Source organism: Oncorhynchus masou, chromosome 32 (genome assembly GCF_036934945.1).
Source record: "Oncorhynchus masou masou isolate Uvic2021 chromosome 32, UVic_Omas_1.1, whole genome shotgun sequence".
Taxonomy (NCBI): Eukaryota; Metazoa; Chordata; class Actinopteri; order Salmoniformes; family Salmonidae; genus Oncorhynchus; species Oncorhynchus masou.
The window spans coordinates 30,371,674-30,386,994 of record NC_088243.1 but is presented as its reverse complement, the minus strand read 5'-3'; the positions used below and the strand labels follow the sequence as shown (position 1 = coordinate 30,386,994).

Genomic DNA, 15,321 nt, shown 5'->3' with positions numbered 1-15,321 from the left:
TGTCTAGCTGCACCCCTAGTAGTTTGGTTTCTGCCACTTCCTCAATTTGTACTCTTGTTAAAGGAATTCAATTGTTCTATGTTTTAATACCCAATTAAAATTAAACACTGTCAATTCATAAGGATTTGTAATTCCCTTATTTTATAGTAATAGACAGAGCCCAGTCTTAAAGTCAAACAGCAGAGTTTATTCACGAGAGTACTGAATACGATACAGTTTTACCATAGGTTATAAACTGAAAATGACGTCCTTAGTTCCAGCCCCAACCCGTGCAATTTCCGTTCCAGTACAAAGGCTGTATCTCAAGCCTTCCCACATCCGTCTCCCTACCAATTTAATATAATTTACGAGTCAAGGTTTTCTCGTGTAGATAAGCATTCTAGCCAGTCTGATTAATTTGTACCAAGGAACAGACAGTCATTGTTCTAACTCTTGACCACATTCACACACATTATATTCAGTACTGGGATCAAGAAAGAAAATTCATACATATACAGTAACATAATAGTATTCTGATTAGTACATCCTGATTGAAATGTATACATAATTAGTCATAGATAAAAATTCCCTTAACAACTCCCCCCATACTAAATTGTATCCCATGCTGTGGTGGCATTTCCCTGGTGGAACAGACCAACATAACGATGGTTTTCTTGGTGTTCAAAACAAGTTTGTTCCGGCAAATCCCTGATATTTCCCAGATCTACTTGTAGAGCTTGCTGTACATGTTGAACCAATTGTCTTGCTGTATAAATTGTAGTATCATCTGCAAATATAGCAGCTTGAGTTTCAGATAAGGCATAAGGAAGGTTGTTGGTATATATTAAGTAAATAAGTGGCCCTTGGGTGCTGCCCCGTGGTATTCCACAGTTTAAAGCACGAGGGGAAGAAAACAACCCATTGATATAGGTGGACTGTTTCCTGTCAGTTAGATATGACTGTACCCAATTCAATGCTGCCACTTTAAACCCATTATGTTATAATTTTGTCAAAATGATTTCATGATCCACAAAATCAAATGCTGCACTAAAATTTAAAAATAGTACTCCACAAACCTGCCATTATCCATAGCATTGAGCATCTGGTCAGTCATGTCAACCAATGCAGTGGTGGTGGAATGTTTTTTGCGATAAGCATGGTGATTAGCTGTAATCAGATCATTCTTTTCCATTACTCCCATATGTGTCTACTCACAATACCTTCCAATATCTTACTGAGGGAAGGGAGTAGACTAATTGGTCGACTATTGGCAGGAGTCTTTCGGGATTGGACACAGTTTAGCATGCTTCCATACATTTGCAAATGTCCCCTTTTCCAGTGACCAATTAAATATGTATTTCAGTGGAGCTACACTCTGGGGAGCAGCAAAGCAAAGTAAAAAAAAGTCATAAGATCATAACCTTTAGATTTACCATCGGGTAATAACTTCAATAGATTTAACACCTCCTCTACTGACACCATTTGTAGAGTAAAATAGCATGTTATTTTGCTCATAATATGATCAATCCATTGGACAATAGCTTGTCTGGAAGAATGAGTGTTTATGCATATAAGCCCCCCAAAACAACACATACAAATTATGCTTACACCATTATACAATATATAGCCTACCGCATATTACACATTGGCAGAAAAACGTAAAACAAAACTGATTTAAGATGTCTTTGGTACATAATTGGTCTAGCCCAGGAATTCCAAAACTAGGGTACCCCTGGCCGTCGGGGGTACGGCAGATTAAAATGTGATTCACATATATATTTTTTATAAAAAATAAATATATATGAAAAATAAAAAGTGTTCTTCACATTTTTGTCAAACAGTACATTTATATTTTCCAACGGGGCTATACATTTGGGTGAGGTTTTTTCTCGCCTGAGTAGCCTCATTTCACTACCAAAAATAAAATTGAACCATCTAGTGTTCAGCGAAATAACAAAACAATGTCAAATACAGGTAGCCAAGTCAAACAATGAACATCCAATTAAATTAACAGTTACTTTCTCGCAGGAAACCTTCACTCTTGCGCAGACATTTAGAAACGAAACATGACAATTTGAAAAATAAGCCACGGGAGGTGTTTAAGCGAGAATAAAGACGACTTTCGAGTAGTAAGACATATATAAAATATACAGATACCATTAATAAGAAGGGTCTAGAAGCATCTTATATGGTGAGTGGCAAATACAGGCAAGCCTATTGTGGAGGTCTTAATTCTTCCAGGCAAAAAAAGGCAACAAAAAAAACGAGACAGACAATGCCTTCATCAAACAACACTGTTCCCGACGCATCAATGACATGGCAGGAGATGTTTTGAAACAATTACTGCTTTGCATACAAGCCAATGAATTATATGCGTTACAGATGGATGAGTCAACAGACGTGGAGGGCCTGGCACAGCTCCTGGTACAGTTGAAGTCGGAAGTTTACATACACCTAAGCCAAATACATTTGAACTCAGTTTTTCACAATTCCTGACATTTAATCCTAGTAAGAATTCCCTGTCTTAGGTCAGATAGGATCACCACTTTATTTTAAGAATGTGAAATGTCAGAATAATAGTAGAGAGAATTATTTATTTCAGCTTTTATTTCTTTCATCACATTCCCAGTTTACATACACTCAATTAGTATTTGGTAGCATTCCCTTTAAATTGTCAAACGTTTCGGGTAGCCTTCCACAAGCTTCACACAATAAGTTGGGTGAATTTTGATACATTCCTCCTGACAGAGCTGGTGTAACTGAGTCAGGATTGTAGGCCTCCTTGGTCGCACACTCCTTTTCAGTTCTGCCCACAAATTTTCTATGGGATTGAGGTCAGGGCTTTGTGATGGCCACTCCAATACCTTGACTTTGTTGTCCTAATGCCAGTTTGCCACAACTTTGGAGGTACTCTTGGGGTCATTGTTCATTTGGAATACCCATTTGTGACCAAGCTTTAACTTCCTGACCAAGCTTTAACTTCCTGTATTGAGATGTTGCTTCAATATATCCACTTCATTTTCCTTCATCATGATGCCATCTATTTTGTGAAGTGCACCCCATGTGCAGTTGCAAACCGTAGTCTGGCTTTCTTATGGCGGTTTTGGACCAGTGGCTTCTTCCTTGCTGAGGGCCTTTCAGGTAATGACGATATATTACTCATTTTACTGTGGATATCGATACTTTTGTACCTGTTTCCTCCAGCATCTTTACAAGGTCCTTTGCTGTTGTTATGGGATTGATTTGCTATTTTCGCACGAAAGTACGCTTATCTCTAGGAGACAGAATGCGTCTCCTTCCTGAGCGGTATGACAGATGTGTGGTCCCATGGTGTTTATACTTGCGTACTATTGTTTGTACAGATGAACTTGGTACCTTCAGGCATTTGGAAATTGCTCCCAAGGACGAACCAGGTACACCTCCAATTGACTCGAATTGTGTCAATTAGCCTATCAGAAGCTTCTAAAGCCATGACTTCATTTTCTGGAATTTTCCAAGCTGTTTAAAAGGCACAGTCAACTTAGTGTATGTAAACAGTAAATTATAAGTGAAATAATCTGTCTGTAAACAATTGTTGGACAAATGACTTCTGTCATGCACAAAGTAGATGTGCTAACCGACTTGCCAAAACTATAGTTTGTTAACAAGACATTTGTGGAGTGGTTGAAAAACAAGTTTCAATAACTCCAACATAAGTGTATGTAAACTTCCGACTTCAACTGTATATGTCTGTTATGTTTATGGGGGTCAATTAAGGAAGACCACTGGAAGCCAGGACAACATGAGAGGATATTTTTTAAGTACTGGACAGCTTTGTGACATCAAATGGACTTTGGTGGTCAATATGTGTTGGTGTCTGTCCTGATGGCACAAAAGCCATGACAGAGATACATAGTGGAGAGGGAACGCGCGTGCAAGCAGTTGCTCCCGATGCCACATGGGTACACTGCAGCATCCACCGAGAGGCCCTTGCTGCCAAGGGAATGCCTGACAGCTTGAAAAACGTTTTGGACACTACAGTGAAAATGGTTAACTTTGTGAAAGCAAGGCCCTTGAACTCTTGTGTATTTTCTACATTATGCAATGATATGGTCAACGACCTTATAACGCTTTTACAACATACAGAAGTGCACTGGTTATCAAGTGGCAAAGTATTGACACGTTTTTTAAATTGAGAGACAAGCTTAAAAGTTTCCTTTACTGACAATTTTCACTTGTCTGACTGCTTGCATCATGACAAGTTTCTCACACGACTGGCCTATGTGGGTGAAGTTTTTTCACACCTGAATGATCTGAATCTAGAATTACAGAGACTCTCTGTAACTATATTCAATGTGCGGGACAAAATTGAGGCTATGATTAAGAAGTTGGAGCTCTTCTCTGTCTTTATTAACAAGGACAACACATCTTTCCATCATTGTATGATTTTTTATTTGTGTGCAAATGAATTCAAGCTCACTAACAATGTCAAATGTGATATAGCGAAGCACCTGGGTGATCTGGGTGCGCAATTACGCATTTGCTTTCCCGAAACGGATGACACAAACAACTGGATTCGTTATCCCTTTCATGCCCTGCCTCCCGTCCACTTACCGATATCTGAACGAAAGAGCCTCATTGAAATTGCAACAAGCGGTTCTGTGAAAATTTAATTTAATCAGAAGCCATTGCCAGATGTCTGGATAGGAATTTCTCAGAGTTTCGCACTGTTAAGACACTGATGCTTTTTGCACCCACGTACCTATGTGAGAGTGGATTCTCGGTCCTCACTAGCATGAAAACTAAATACAGGCACAGACTGTGTGTGGAAAATGATTTAAGACTGAGACTCTCCCCAATACAACCCAACATTGCAGAGTTGTGTGCATCCTTTCGAGTACATCCTTCTCATTAACCTGTGGTTAACAATTTTTTGATGAACAAATGTTTCATATGTAAGATGGCTAAATAAAGAGCAAAATTATTGATTATTATTATATTATTATTTGTGCCCTGGTCCTATAAGAGCTCTTTGTTACTTCCCATGAGCCGGGTTGTGACAAACACTCATTCTTATGTTTAATAAATGTGAGTTTATTGTATAGTGTGTGTGTGGCAGGCTTACAATGGTGGCAAAAAACAACATTTGAGAGTGCGCTGACCCTGGGGCGAGAGGGGGTACGCAGCTGGAGGTTGAATGTTTGAAGGGGTGCGGGACTATAAAGAGTTTGGGAACCACTGGTCTAGCCTATACTCTAAAATAAAACAAATTTGAGTAATCACCTTCAAGTGTGGACTGTATTATTATGCATACTGCTTCACGCCAAAATGTATATCCACGAGTCTGGGAGAGAACGTAGAGCCCTAGGCAATGCTGTTGGTTCATTGACTGTGCAGGGCGGCTTCCAGTTAGCCCACAAGTATAGTGAATTTGTATTTGATTTTCAATAGTCTAGTAATAGGGATTTTTGTTCAATTTTCATAACTAAATTGGGTGACACATTTCCTTTAGCTATACAGAATATCTCACCACCATGCGTTTCCATTTCTTCCTCGCTCTTCTTTATTACTGTCTCAAGTGCGCAGAGGGGCTGTCAACATTTTAGTGAAATATGTTCAGCTGCGAAAATATGTTCCTATCCATGTTCCCGAACAGATTCCCAAATGAAGCACTGGGTAGCTGCAGGAAAAGGGTTGGAGAGCCCATGGCATAACAGAGTTTGTGTAGCGAGCGCATTTTCGTCAGTGGTTGATGCATGGAGTTCCTTTGTTTGTATCATTCACAACCAAGGTTGCCAAATAGGTCCTATATGCTAGATTTAGAGTTATTTCAAATGATAACTTTTAAACTCAACAGAGCCACTTCATATGTGCACTCACTCCAGAATGGGAAAATATCCTTAAATTATATTATTCTTTCTTTAAAATCATATAATATAAAATAATGGCTTATAAGTATAAGTATATCTTGTCAGATAAATGAAAAAGCCTACAGCCTACAGCCTATGGCATGGAGCATAGCCAGATAACATAGGTTAGGTTAGGACAACTCATTTTCTGTTCTTCTGAAACACATTTTCGTCATATCATAATGTTTCTTTAGCCCTGACTTAAATAAATCATGGATATTAAATTACGCATGGAGGCCTGGAGATGCTAAAGGTGTTTCAATTAATTTAACGGTCAATTACAATGAGACCGGCAGACCTTTTCATGGCAATAACTTGCCGACAAAATTTCATGACTGCCACAGCCCTACTCAAGACAAAATGAAAATACACTCAATCAATCAGAGTGGTACGAGTTAAGATAACTCCTGGAATCATATCAGAGGTGTGGACATTTATCATATGTTTTAGGTCCTGTACCTGAACAAGTGACATGTCGTTGCGCTAATGTTTTATTCGTGAAGAACAGCCAGTGAGACTGATACTGAGCAATGCCTGCAAGAGTCCAATGTGGGTCCCATCTGTCCTGCTGCTTGCCAAGATAGATCAACAGCTGGATCCCTATTGATACAGACACCACTTCATAGCCCTCCCACTGCAACAAGACAACTAATTAGGTCACATTTGCACTTACTATCTATCAGCATGTGTATTCTCATAGGAGCCATATATTTATTCTGACAGTCGATACATGGCAGCAGCTTGAAAGCATATTGATGCTAGATTTATTCTTGACTACAGGAGTCCAGATTCAGGTAAGAATAACAAGAGCCACCGAAACTCCACCATTCCCTTGTCAACAGACTGAAGAGGAGCCAAACAGGGCCAGTGTTTTCCGAACATAGTAGAAAATAAGATAAACAAGGACATGGCCTGCTGCCCAATAACCATTAATGCAGCAATAATGCAGCAAGGGCCACAGTGCATTCTGATCACTGATAATGCTAAAAACAATACACATGATGCACATTGACATAGGGCTAATGCTCTTGCAGGGGCTTAAACTCTCATCCTAGTGCTAACCATGCTCGACCCTGTCTAGCTTGAAAAAGGTTATTCACTGTTTTGCATATCTAATAAATTAACAACATTTTGTTGTCTTGCAGGTGACCTTCTGAAAGGGCTCTTCATTATAAGCAGTGAAAGATTAATGTGTACTAATGAAAACAGGAACTAGTCTGTGACTCATTCAGAGCGGTTGTTTCTTAGAAAAGCATGCTCCCCTCTCAGGCTGGGCTACAGCGGAGCTTCATATTTGGGCTGTGCCACGTGGACTCTGGCTATCTGCCAAGGCCTTTCCACATGCCTCGCCAAGAGCTCTGCGATGCGAGAGCTCTGGGGTCTGCCGTACCGTGCGGAAGCACTGGCTAAGATCCTCTCAGTCAGACTGACGCTTTGCCCAGCCATGACCCTTAATCCTTCTCCCCGCCTCGCAGACAGAGGTGTGAAATGCAGATGTAGCCTCTCAGCACCACCTGCACAGTGATGCCTGAACATAGAGGTTAATCCAACAGCAACAACCCCTTAACCCCACACTACTCAACCGACAAAGACATACACTGAAGCCCACACGGATCTCTCTCAGTACTTACTAGAGACCTGACTGACAAAGAAAAACATATACACTTAATCTTTTTTTTTTAAAGAGGACAATGTTGGATCAAATACTGAGTGAACAAGAATATAAACGCAACATGCAACAATTTCAAAGATCTGACCTAGTTACAGTTCATATAAGGAAATCAGTCAATTGATATACATTCATTACGCCCTAATCTATGGATTTCACATGACTGTGCAAGGGCCCACCCACTTGGGAGCCAGGACAAGCCAATCAGAATGAGTTTTTCCCCACAAAAGGGCTTTAATATAAACATAAATACTCCTCAGCACCCCCTCAAATGATCCCGCAAGTGAAGAAGCCGGATGTGGAGGTCCTGGGCTGGCGTGGTTACACGTGGTCTGCGGTTGTGAGACCGGTTGGACATACTGCCAAATTCTCTACAACGACGTTGGAGGCAGTTTATGGTAGAGAAATGAACATTATATTCTCCGGCAAAAGCTCTGGTGGACATTAATGCAGTGATCATGACAATTGCATGCTCCATAAAAATTTGAGACACCTGTGGTATTGTGTTGTGTGACAAAACTTCACATTTTAGAGTGGCCTTTTATTGTGCCAAGCACAAGGTGCACCTGTGTAATGATCATGCTGTTTAATCAGCTTCTTGATATGCTATACCTGTCAGGTGGATGGATTATCATTGCAAATTGTCTTTTTGTGCATATGGAACATTTCTGGGATCTTCTATTTCAGCTCATGAAACCAACACTTTACATGTTGCGTTTATATATTTTTTCAGTATATATTTACATCTTTCAAATGTCCTAGTTACAATATTAGCTTGTGTCGAAGTTGACCTTTTCCTTCCCTCACACAAGAGTTCAGCTTTTACAACAGCATGCTGGATCATCAGCAGATGACATTCTGATTGCGGGACATTCCTGAGGTATTAGAAGATGTACTCGTGGGTCATCTGGACTTTATAGTTCCTTCCTGGGGAACTGAGGGTGGTCTGGAGCAATCATTGTTCCGTAGATCAAAACCTCATGGCTTATCTAGTACCCAAAAAGAACATGGAATACAATATTGCACAAATATTATGTCTTATGTCTCACAACAGGCATGCAATACAATTGAACCATATGTAAAGCTTGGAGGAAATTATAGTGTGTAATCTTTTTGAAGTCTTGCATGGGTAAAATTTATTGGCAAAGGAGGACCTATACTTACATCAGTTGTAATCTATTGCCTCTGTGTTTATGCTATTCAACACATCACAACCCAACACTTCAGCTAAAGCATAGGGAGACATTGTAGACTACTAACCAATGGCATCCCCCCTTTAGACCCTTCAACAATATGAAGTAGAGATAACTTTAGCCAAAGAATGACGCACATGAATAAGTTGAGAAACTTATAAGGCACCTCGGGGGTTTGTGGTATATTGCCAATAGGGCTGTTCTTACTTCTTACACAGGACGCAACGAGTGTATGGATACAGCCCTTAGCCGTGGTATATTGGCCATATACCACCAGCCCCCGTTGGGCCTCATTGCTTAATTATACAATGACGTTTATTAAAGGACACAGATTGCTGAACAGGGAGCAGTGCCAGTAGTTAATATATAGCTGGCCAGGGCCATACATTCAGACAAGTAGTGACTGCAGGAAAATGTGTTCATTTCCTGTCCTACTGCTGAACGACTGGCTATATCTATAATATCATTACAACTGTATCAGGCAAGGCAAGTTACTAGGGAATTGATTCCCATAAAGGATTGCCTGCTTTAGGCTATTAGAAGGCATATTTTAAATAGCTTGCAGTGCCTTTGTTTCTTAAATCCATGTATCATTGTATCACTAGTATAGGCCCAGGCCTATATTAATCTCATGAGTCTAACATCGGAATAAAAAAGAAAACAAAGCAAGTTAACCAAATAAATAAACACCACTGTTCCTGTGGATAACACCAATGGGAAACTTGTTTATAAAGAGTCTATAAACCTGTTTCATGGGAATTACAGGCTAGGGAAGGGAAGGGTGTGGAGTACAGTCTCTTTACCCAGGCAAGAAACATTAAAGTGCCACCAGATGACATCTCACTGCTCCCAAGGCCAAGCTCTCTTTACCATCCTGTTTTATACTTTATCCTCAAATTAAGGTTGATACCAGACCGTAGGTTGGCCGCCTTGTCATCTCTTGCCTTGGTCTTGCTAGTCTAAATGGCTTGGTGCTCAACTGGGTCAGATTGGTTTAACAATGTGCAATGTACTACAAGTTGGACTTTAAAACTAAAGCAAATGCCCAGAAACAGAACATACCTTTTGTATTGTTGCCTTCGGCAGTGTTTTTAATATATCAAGGAGGACATTTTCTTCTAATATTAAGGCAAAGAATTCTACTCCCATCTTCCTATTGGCAAAGGATTAGAGGAACTGATATTGTTCTGTTGAAATCTACACCGGCCCCATTTTGTCATCTCAATATCACAGTGGGTCTTGGGAAAGAAAAACAAACACAAGTGCTCAAAACGTGGAACAAAACACCTCCTCATACAACGTTCTAGGTCATTCTAGGACGAGGGAATATTTGTGATTGCTTGAGAGATGACACCATCTGTAAAGTCTCGGCGCAATTTGTTAGTCCTGTAGCGATGGCATGGCAAGACGGGCTAGTACACATTGCCAAAGCTGCTAAGGAGTTTTAAGATATCAAATAAGCTGAGTTTGCAAAGTATAGGCCTAGTCAACACTCTGCTCATGTGGTGGTCAGCAGGGCGTTCTCTGTGTTGGTCTCTGACTCACCATTCAGTGCAGTGAAACCATAGGTTTCTTCAAAACCCACAAAGTGACCTCATAGCCTTATAGCAGAAATAACCTGCCAGCACACAACAATAGCAATGCTGGAGTTACGAGGCAAACGTTAACAAGGCCTTGATATTCTTGGGAGAAAGATCAGGTGCAATCGCAACAGTTACTAAGGAAATTGTTCCATAGTCAAATCCCACTGCATCTGCTGCCATGGTGACCACCCTTTTTGACCACTACATTCTCTACCAGCCCCCTCTTGCAGGAGTAGCATGTGTTATACAGATATGTAAAAGCTGCACCACTCAACAGCTGATGCTCATAACTGAATCCCCACCTCTAGATTTAACATGTGGGTGGTACACACATTCCCACACAAACACACTGTAAGGGGCTGGTGCATATACAGTGATGATAGGCAGCCATGTCCACAACTTCTTAGTACCACATCCTATTTGCAACAAGGTGAGGTTAACTATATGTTTATAACACAGGTATAAGATTGATATGAAACATGGCCACTTCCTAGAATAAAAAGCAAAACATGGAAGGGGAACGAGTTCAGGGCCTCTCTTATGTAAGCCTTCCACCTGAGACAGGAGACACCCCTGCCGTGAAAGGGCCATTTGACGGATGCTTCTTAGAATCTGGTTCATGAGCCATTTAACAAAATGGATTTTCAGGAATCCATGCATCTTTCATTTAAATCAGTACAATATCCACCAAGGCCTGCATGCCAGTGTTTTACATTAGAGTGGAGGTATGTATAAAAGAGAACTTCAAAATCAAATGTCAGCGTCAAGTAACTCAACTTGGGCTAGGTCCACCACTAAACCAAAGGCTGCATGTCTGACGACAAACCAGGATGTAGACAAGACCACACCCTAACTAAGATATGCGTGAGTGGTAGAAGGTCTCAGTAACAAAAAAAGGGATTTAAAATGTATTTTCTGCCTTGGTCTGAGACACCGGACTCCAAAATAGTAAAAAAATATATATATATAAAAATATATATATAAAATATATATATATAAAAATATATATATATATATATATATTTTTTTTACCTTTATTTAACCAGGCAAGTCAGTTAAGAACAAATTCTTATTTTCAATGAGGGCCTGGGAACAGTGGGTTAACAGCCTGTTCAAGGGCAGAACGACAGATTTGTACCTTGTCAGGTCGGGGGTTTGAACTCACAACCTTTCGGTTACTAGTCCAACGCTCTAACCACTAGGCTACCCTGCGGAATGATGAGATAAAGAATACGATTAAGGAGACACTATTCCATCTGCATGTAGTATGCTGCAACTGTATGCCCTGATGCCTCTAAATGAAAGGGATAAGGTTGTGCCATGTGTGGGGCTGGCACTTCTTTATGTTGAGCAGCCCTGTCATTAAGCTCTGTGCATGATGGGGTGTTAACTCTTAAAAAGTTGCCTCTTCCATGTCAAATGTAGAAGATCATCGATCTGAAATGAGATTGTTCCAACAGCAATCTATTAGTTGAAGGTTAACATGTGTTTTTCAAAAAGACACACTCGGTTTCATTTTGTATAGTGTGAGCAAGGAAGACCTTTCCAATAAATCACTTTTTCCGATAACTTGGCGGTGTGTGTACGGCACGGCACGTAAGCAGGTTACTACAGTGCATCCAAACGGTTTCAATTAGGAGTCAGACTCGTGCAAGCTACTGCCGAGAAGAAAGGTAACCACAAAACAAAAGCATATAATTTTACGACCACCCTTGGATTTACCGCCACTGAGGCAGAATGAAGGGCTGGTGTATATAGTGATTTAGAGAGCTTGGGACTATAACATTCTATCTGCCAAAAGATGACTCTCAGATAATTGGCTTTAAAGTTCCAAACCCTCATTAGTTTGAATGGTGTCAACAATTTTTATATTGTATTCTTTTGAACTTAACAACATTAATTGGGGTATTCAGAGTACTATATAGGTAGAGAACATTGAACAGAACATGTCAATAGCAAAAATTGGACAAAAATGCAGACAGAACAAGGTCTTGATTTATTGACACTTGTTACGGTTTTCTTCTGGTGAAAGAGAGGAGGTCCAAAATGCAGTGTGGTTATCTTTATACATCTTTAATGAAAGATGAAAAAATTAACAATATATAAAACAAGAAACGTGAAAAACCGAAACAGTCCTAACTGGTGCAACAAACACAAAGACAGGAAACAATCACCCACAAGAGACCTAAAGAATATGGCTGCCTAAATATGGTTCCCAATCAGAGACAACGATAAACACCTGCCTCTGATTGAGAACCACTCTAGGCAACCATAGACTTTCCTAGACAACTCTACTAAACACAACCCCATAAATCTAATAAACCCCTAGACAAGACAAGACACATAAATCACCCATGTCACACCCTGGCCTGACCAAAATAATAAAGAAAACACAAAATACTAAGACCAGGGCGTGACAACACTGTAGTCCAGCTTTAATGCGCATGCCATAACTGTGACCATAGCTTCAAGTCCCTGCCCCCACAGACATGGCAATCCAACTGCCAAAAACTCTTTTATGGGCACAGCCGCTTGCAACATCGCACTGGATATATTATTTTTACCTTTCGAAATCAAACTTTGTATGGTCCCTTTAGTGTCACATTCTGTAACTAATATTCTTTGAATGTTTGAAAAGATCTAGGCCTCTGGTGGGAGCATGAGAAAAAGTCAAACCGGACAGGCAGAGATTCACCTACTCCTCTCCAGCACAATAAATACTCAGGACATTACGAAATACAACGTGAACTTGACATTGAAAAGCTGGGATTCCATGGCCATTCTTTTTCCAAGCTGTGATCCAATCAGTGACAGAATTAAATGATACCCTAGATGCTCAAAATTCTTATCCTAAAACATTTTATGACTTCAAAAACATCTTCCCCAGGAACACGGACTCAACAGAAGACACTGATGAGGATGCCATCTGGCCTAGTGAATTTAGCAATAAGGTTCTGAGATAATTCTGAGTGAGCTCATGTCTGGGAGAAGTCACTAAAGTCAGGACAAAAGATAATCTGGTGCCAATACAATGAACTTAAATGTCCTCAAAAATGGTCTTTACCGAAGAGGTATCAATACTGAGTATAACTATTGTTGTCTTTTATTGTGTTGATTCCTCTTCTGCAAAGACCCAGAAAATGAGGAGAGCCACAGGAGTCATGCCTTACCAAGTCTTATCTAGGCTCCTCAACAAGCTCAGTCTCATCTACCTAACCTGAAGAAAAAGTACACCTTCTGCTTTCCTAATGTAGAAGCTGAATGAATTCACCTTATTATTCTGCCATTGAAATTAAAATCTAAGATAAATGATATATTCAGTGATGAAATGGTAAACAGTTGAGAGTTGACTTTCAAGTAGCACATAGGTTTTTTTAATGAGCGGATAAATGACCATGCCACCCCAGAACAGTACGTTCAAACAGCACACAAGGAAATGTTGGAATCCTCATGTGAATCAATGGACACAATGTTCCTCTTCCATTGTGGTAGTTCTATGAAGGGAAATCGTTCCCATCATCCTTTGCCTCAAAACCAGATTTTTTTAGATTTGCATATACTTTGCTGTACTGCATTAGCATGGGTAAGAGCCAGGTAGATTTGCGCATGCAACATATGAAAAGTGAATGAATATTTATTGGGCAATTCTCAAGCACAGTCTAGCAGTAACTTAAAAGTAGCCTACAATTTGCTGATGCTGTTGTTTTTTTTGTTGTAGTTTTTTTTACAATTTACAAGGGGTAAACTATGTTACATTTAGCATGGGTGTTGGGGAAATATGACTCAACATGAGAGTACTAAAGTTAGGGTGCAAACTAACAACACAAAATCACAAATTTTCCCATTTTATGAAAGTGAGTCTGCCTGAGGTTCAATGAACAAAGCTTTTACAAGAGTCTGTAGTTGATGTCCCACTGTGCTGACCATGTTATGAGTCTTAATGACCTTGGCTCTTTGCAAGTAGAGATGGTGTTTTGAGTAGTTAATGGCACCTTTGTGAACCCAGACCTATTAGGCAGTAGACATTTGGGCTGTACAGTACATACCTGGGCCTGGGGCAGACTGTGGTCAGGGTAGGGGCTTCGCACAGACAGGAAGTCTTCAACAGGAAGGAGAAGCTGCAGTCTGGAGTCAATGTGAATTAGCTGGTCTCGTTCTGTTGGTTCGGGGGTGTAACCCTCACCCGCTTGCACTGGAGTGGCCCACATGTCTCCCTAGGAAGAAGACAACATATAGGCTGTAGTATATGACAAGCGGTCCCTCCCTCCAAGTAGCAAGGGCACAAAAATGTCCCCCAAATAACAGCAAAAGAAAAAAAGATTGAGCCCAAAAAACAGACTCCAACTGAGAATTCTGTCAGAAATACTTGGCAAACCCTATATCTTCAAAACTGAACCGAAGCCATGTCCAAGTTAAATCTACCCTCCGGTTATTATTCAAATATAAAATTGGACTATTTGACCTCCCATCCAAACTACTGTCACAAATTACACACTCTTTACGAAAGGTACTCTAAATACAACTCTTTCTTGCACCCGGAATTCGCTTTTGGAGAGAAGACAGACTACTGGTCACTGCTCCATGGGTCTTGCCAAGAACTCTCCAAAATGCCAAATATTTAACAATTGCCTCTGCCTCACAATGAGTGACTGTCTCGTAAGGCTTACATTATATCATATGAAACAGCAGGTGGATGGTGAGCTCATTTTGGGCCCAGTAATGAGCTAAGACTTGTCCAGCAGCCCTACTGCTAAGCTCAGAGATCTCAGTAGCGGCTCCACAGAGAGAGCCAAACCCTTTTACGCTATGATCTCAGTGCATGAAGATGAGTGAACAGGAGAATATTTTATCAACAAACAGAGCCATAAAGCTTCCACTACCAACTAGCACAAACCAAAGACTTCAAAATGACCCATCTGAATAACATTATAACCCATTAGTTATATGCCCAGTTACAGTTGTTTTTTTGTGGGAGATTACTTTGTGATAAAAAAAAATGCAGTAATATA

General features: G+C 40.2%; 1 protein-coding gene across 1 annotated transcript in view; it reads right to left on the bottom strand.

Moving 5' to 3' along the window:
• fsip1 (fibrous sheath interacting protein 1) overlaps positions 1–15,321 on the bottom strand; it is a 60,768-nt gene that overhangs the window by 34,367 nt on the left and 11,080 nt on the right. Inside the window, exon 8 of the mRNA XM_064953867.1 lies at positions 14,359–14,526. Coding sequence (XP_064809939.1) covers positions 14,359–14,526 — 168 coding nt within the window. The remainder of the gene's footprint in view (positions 1–14,358; positions 14,527–15,321) is intronic.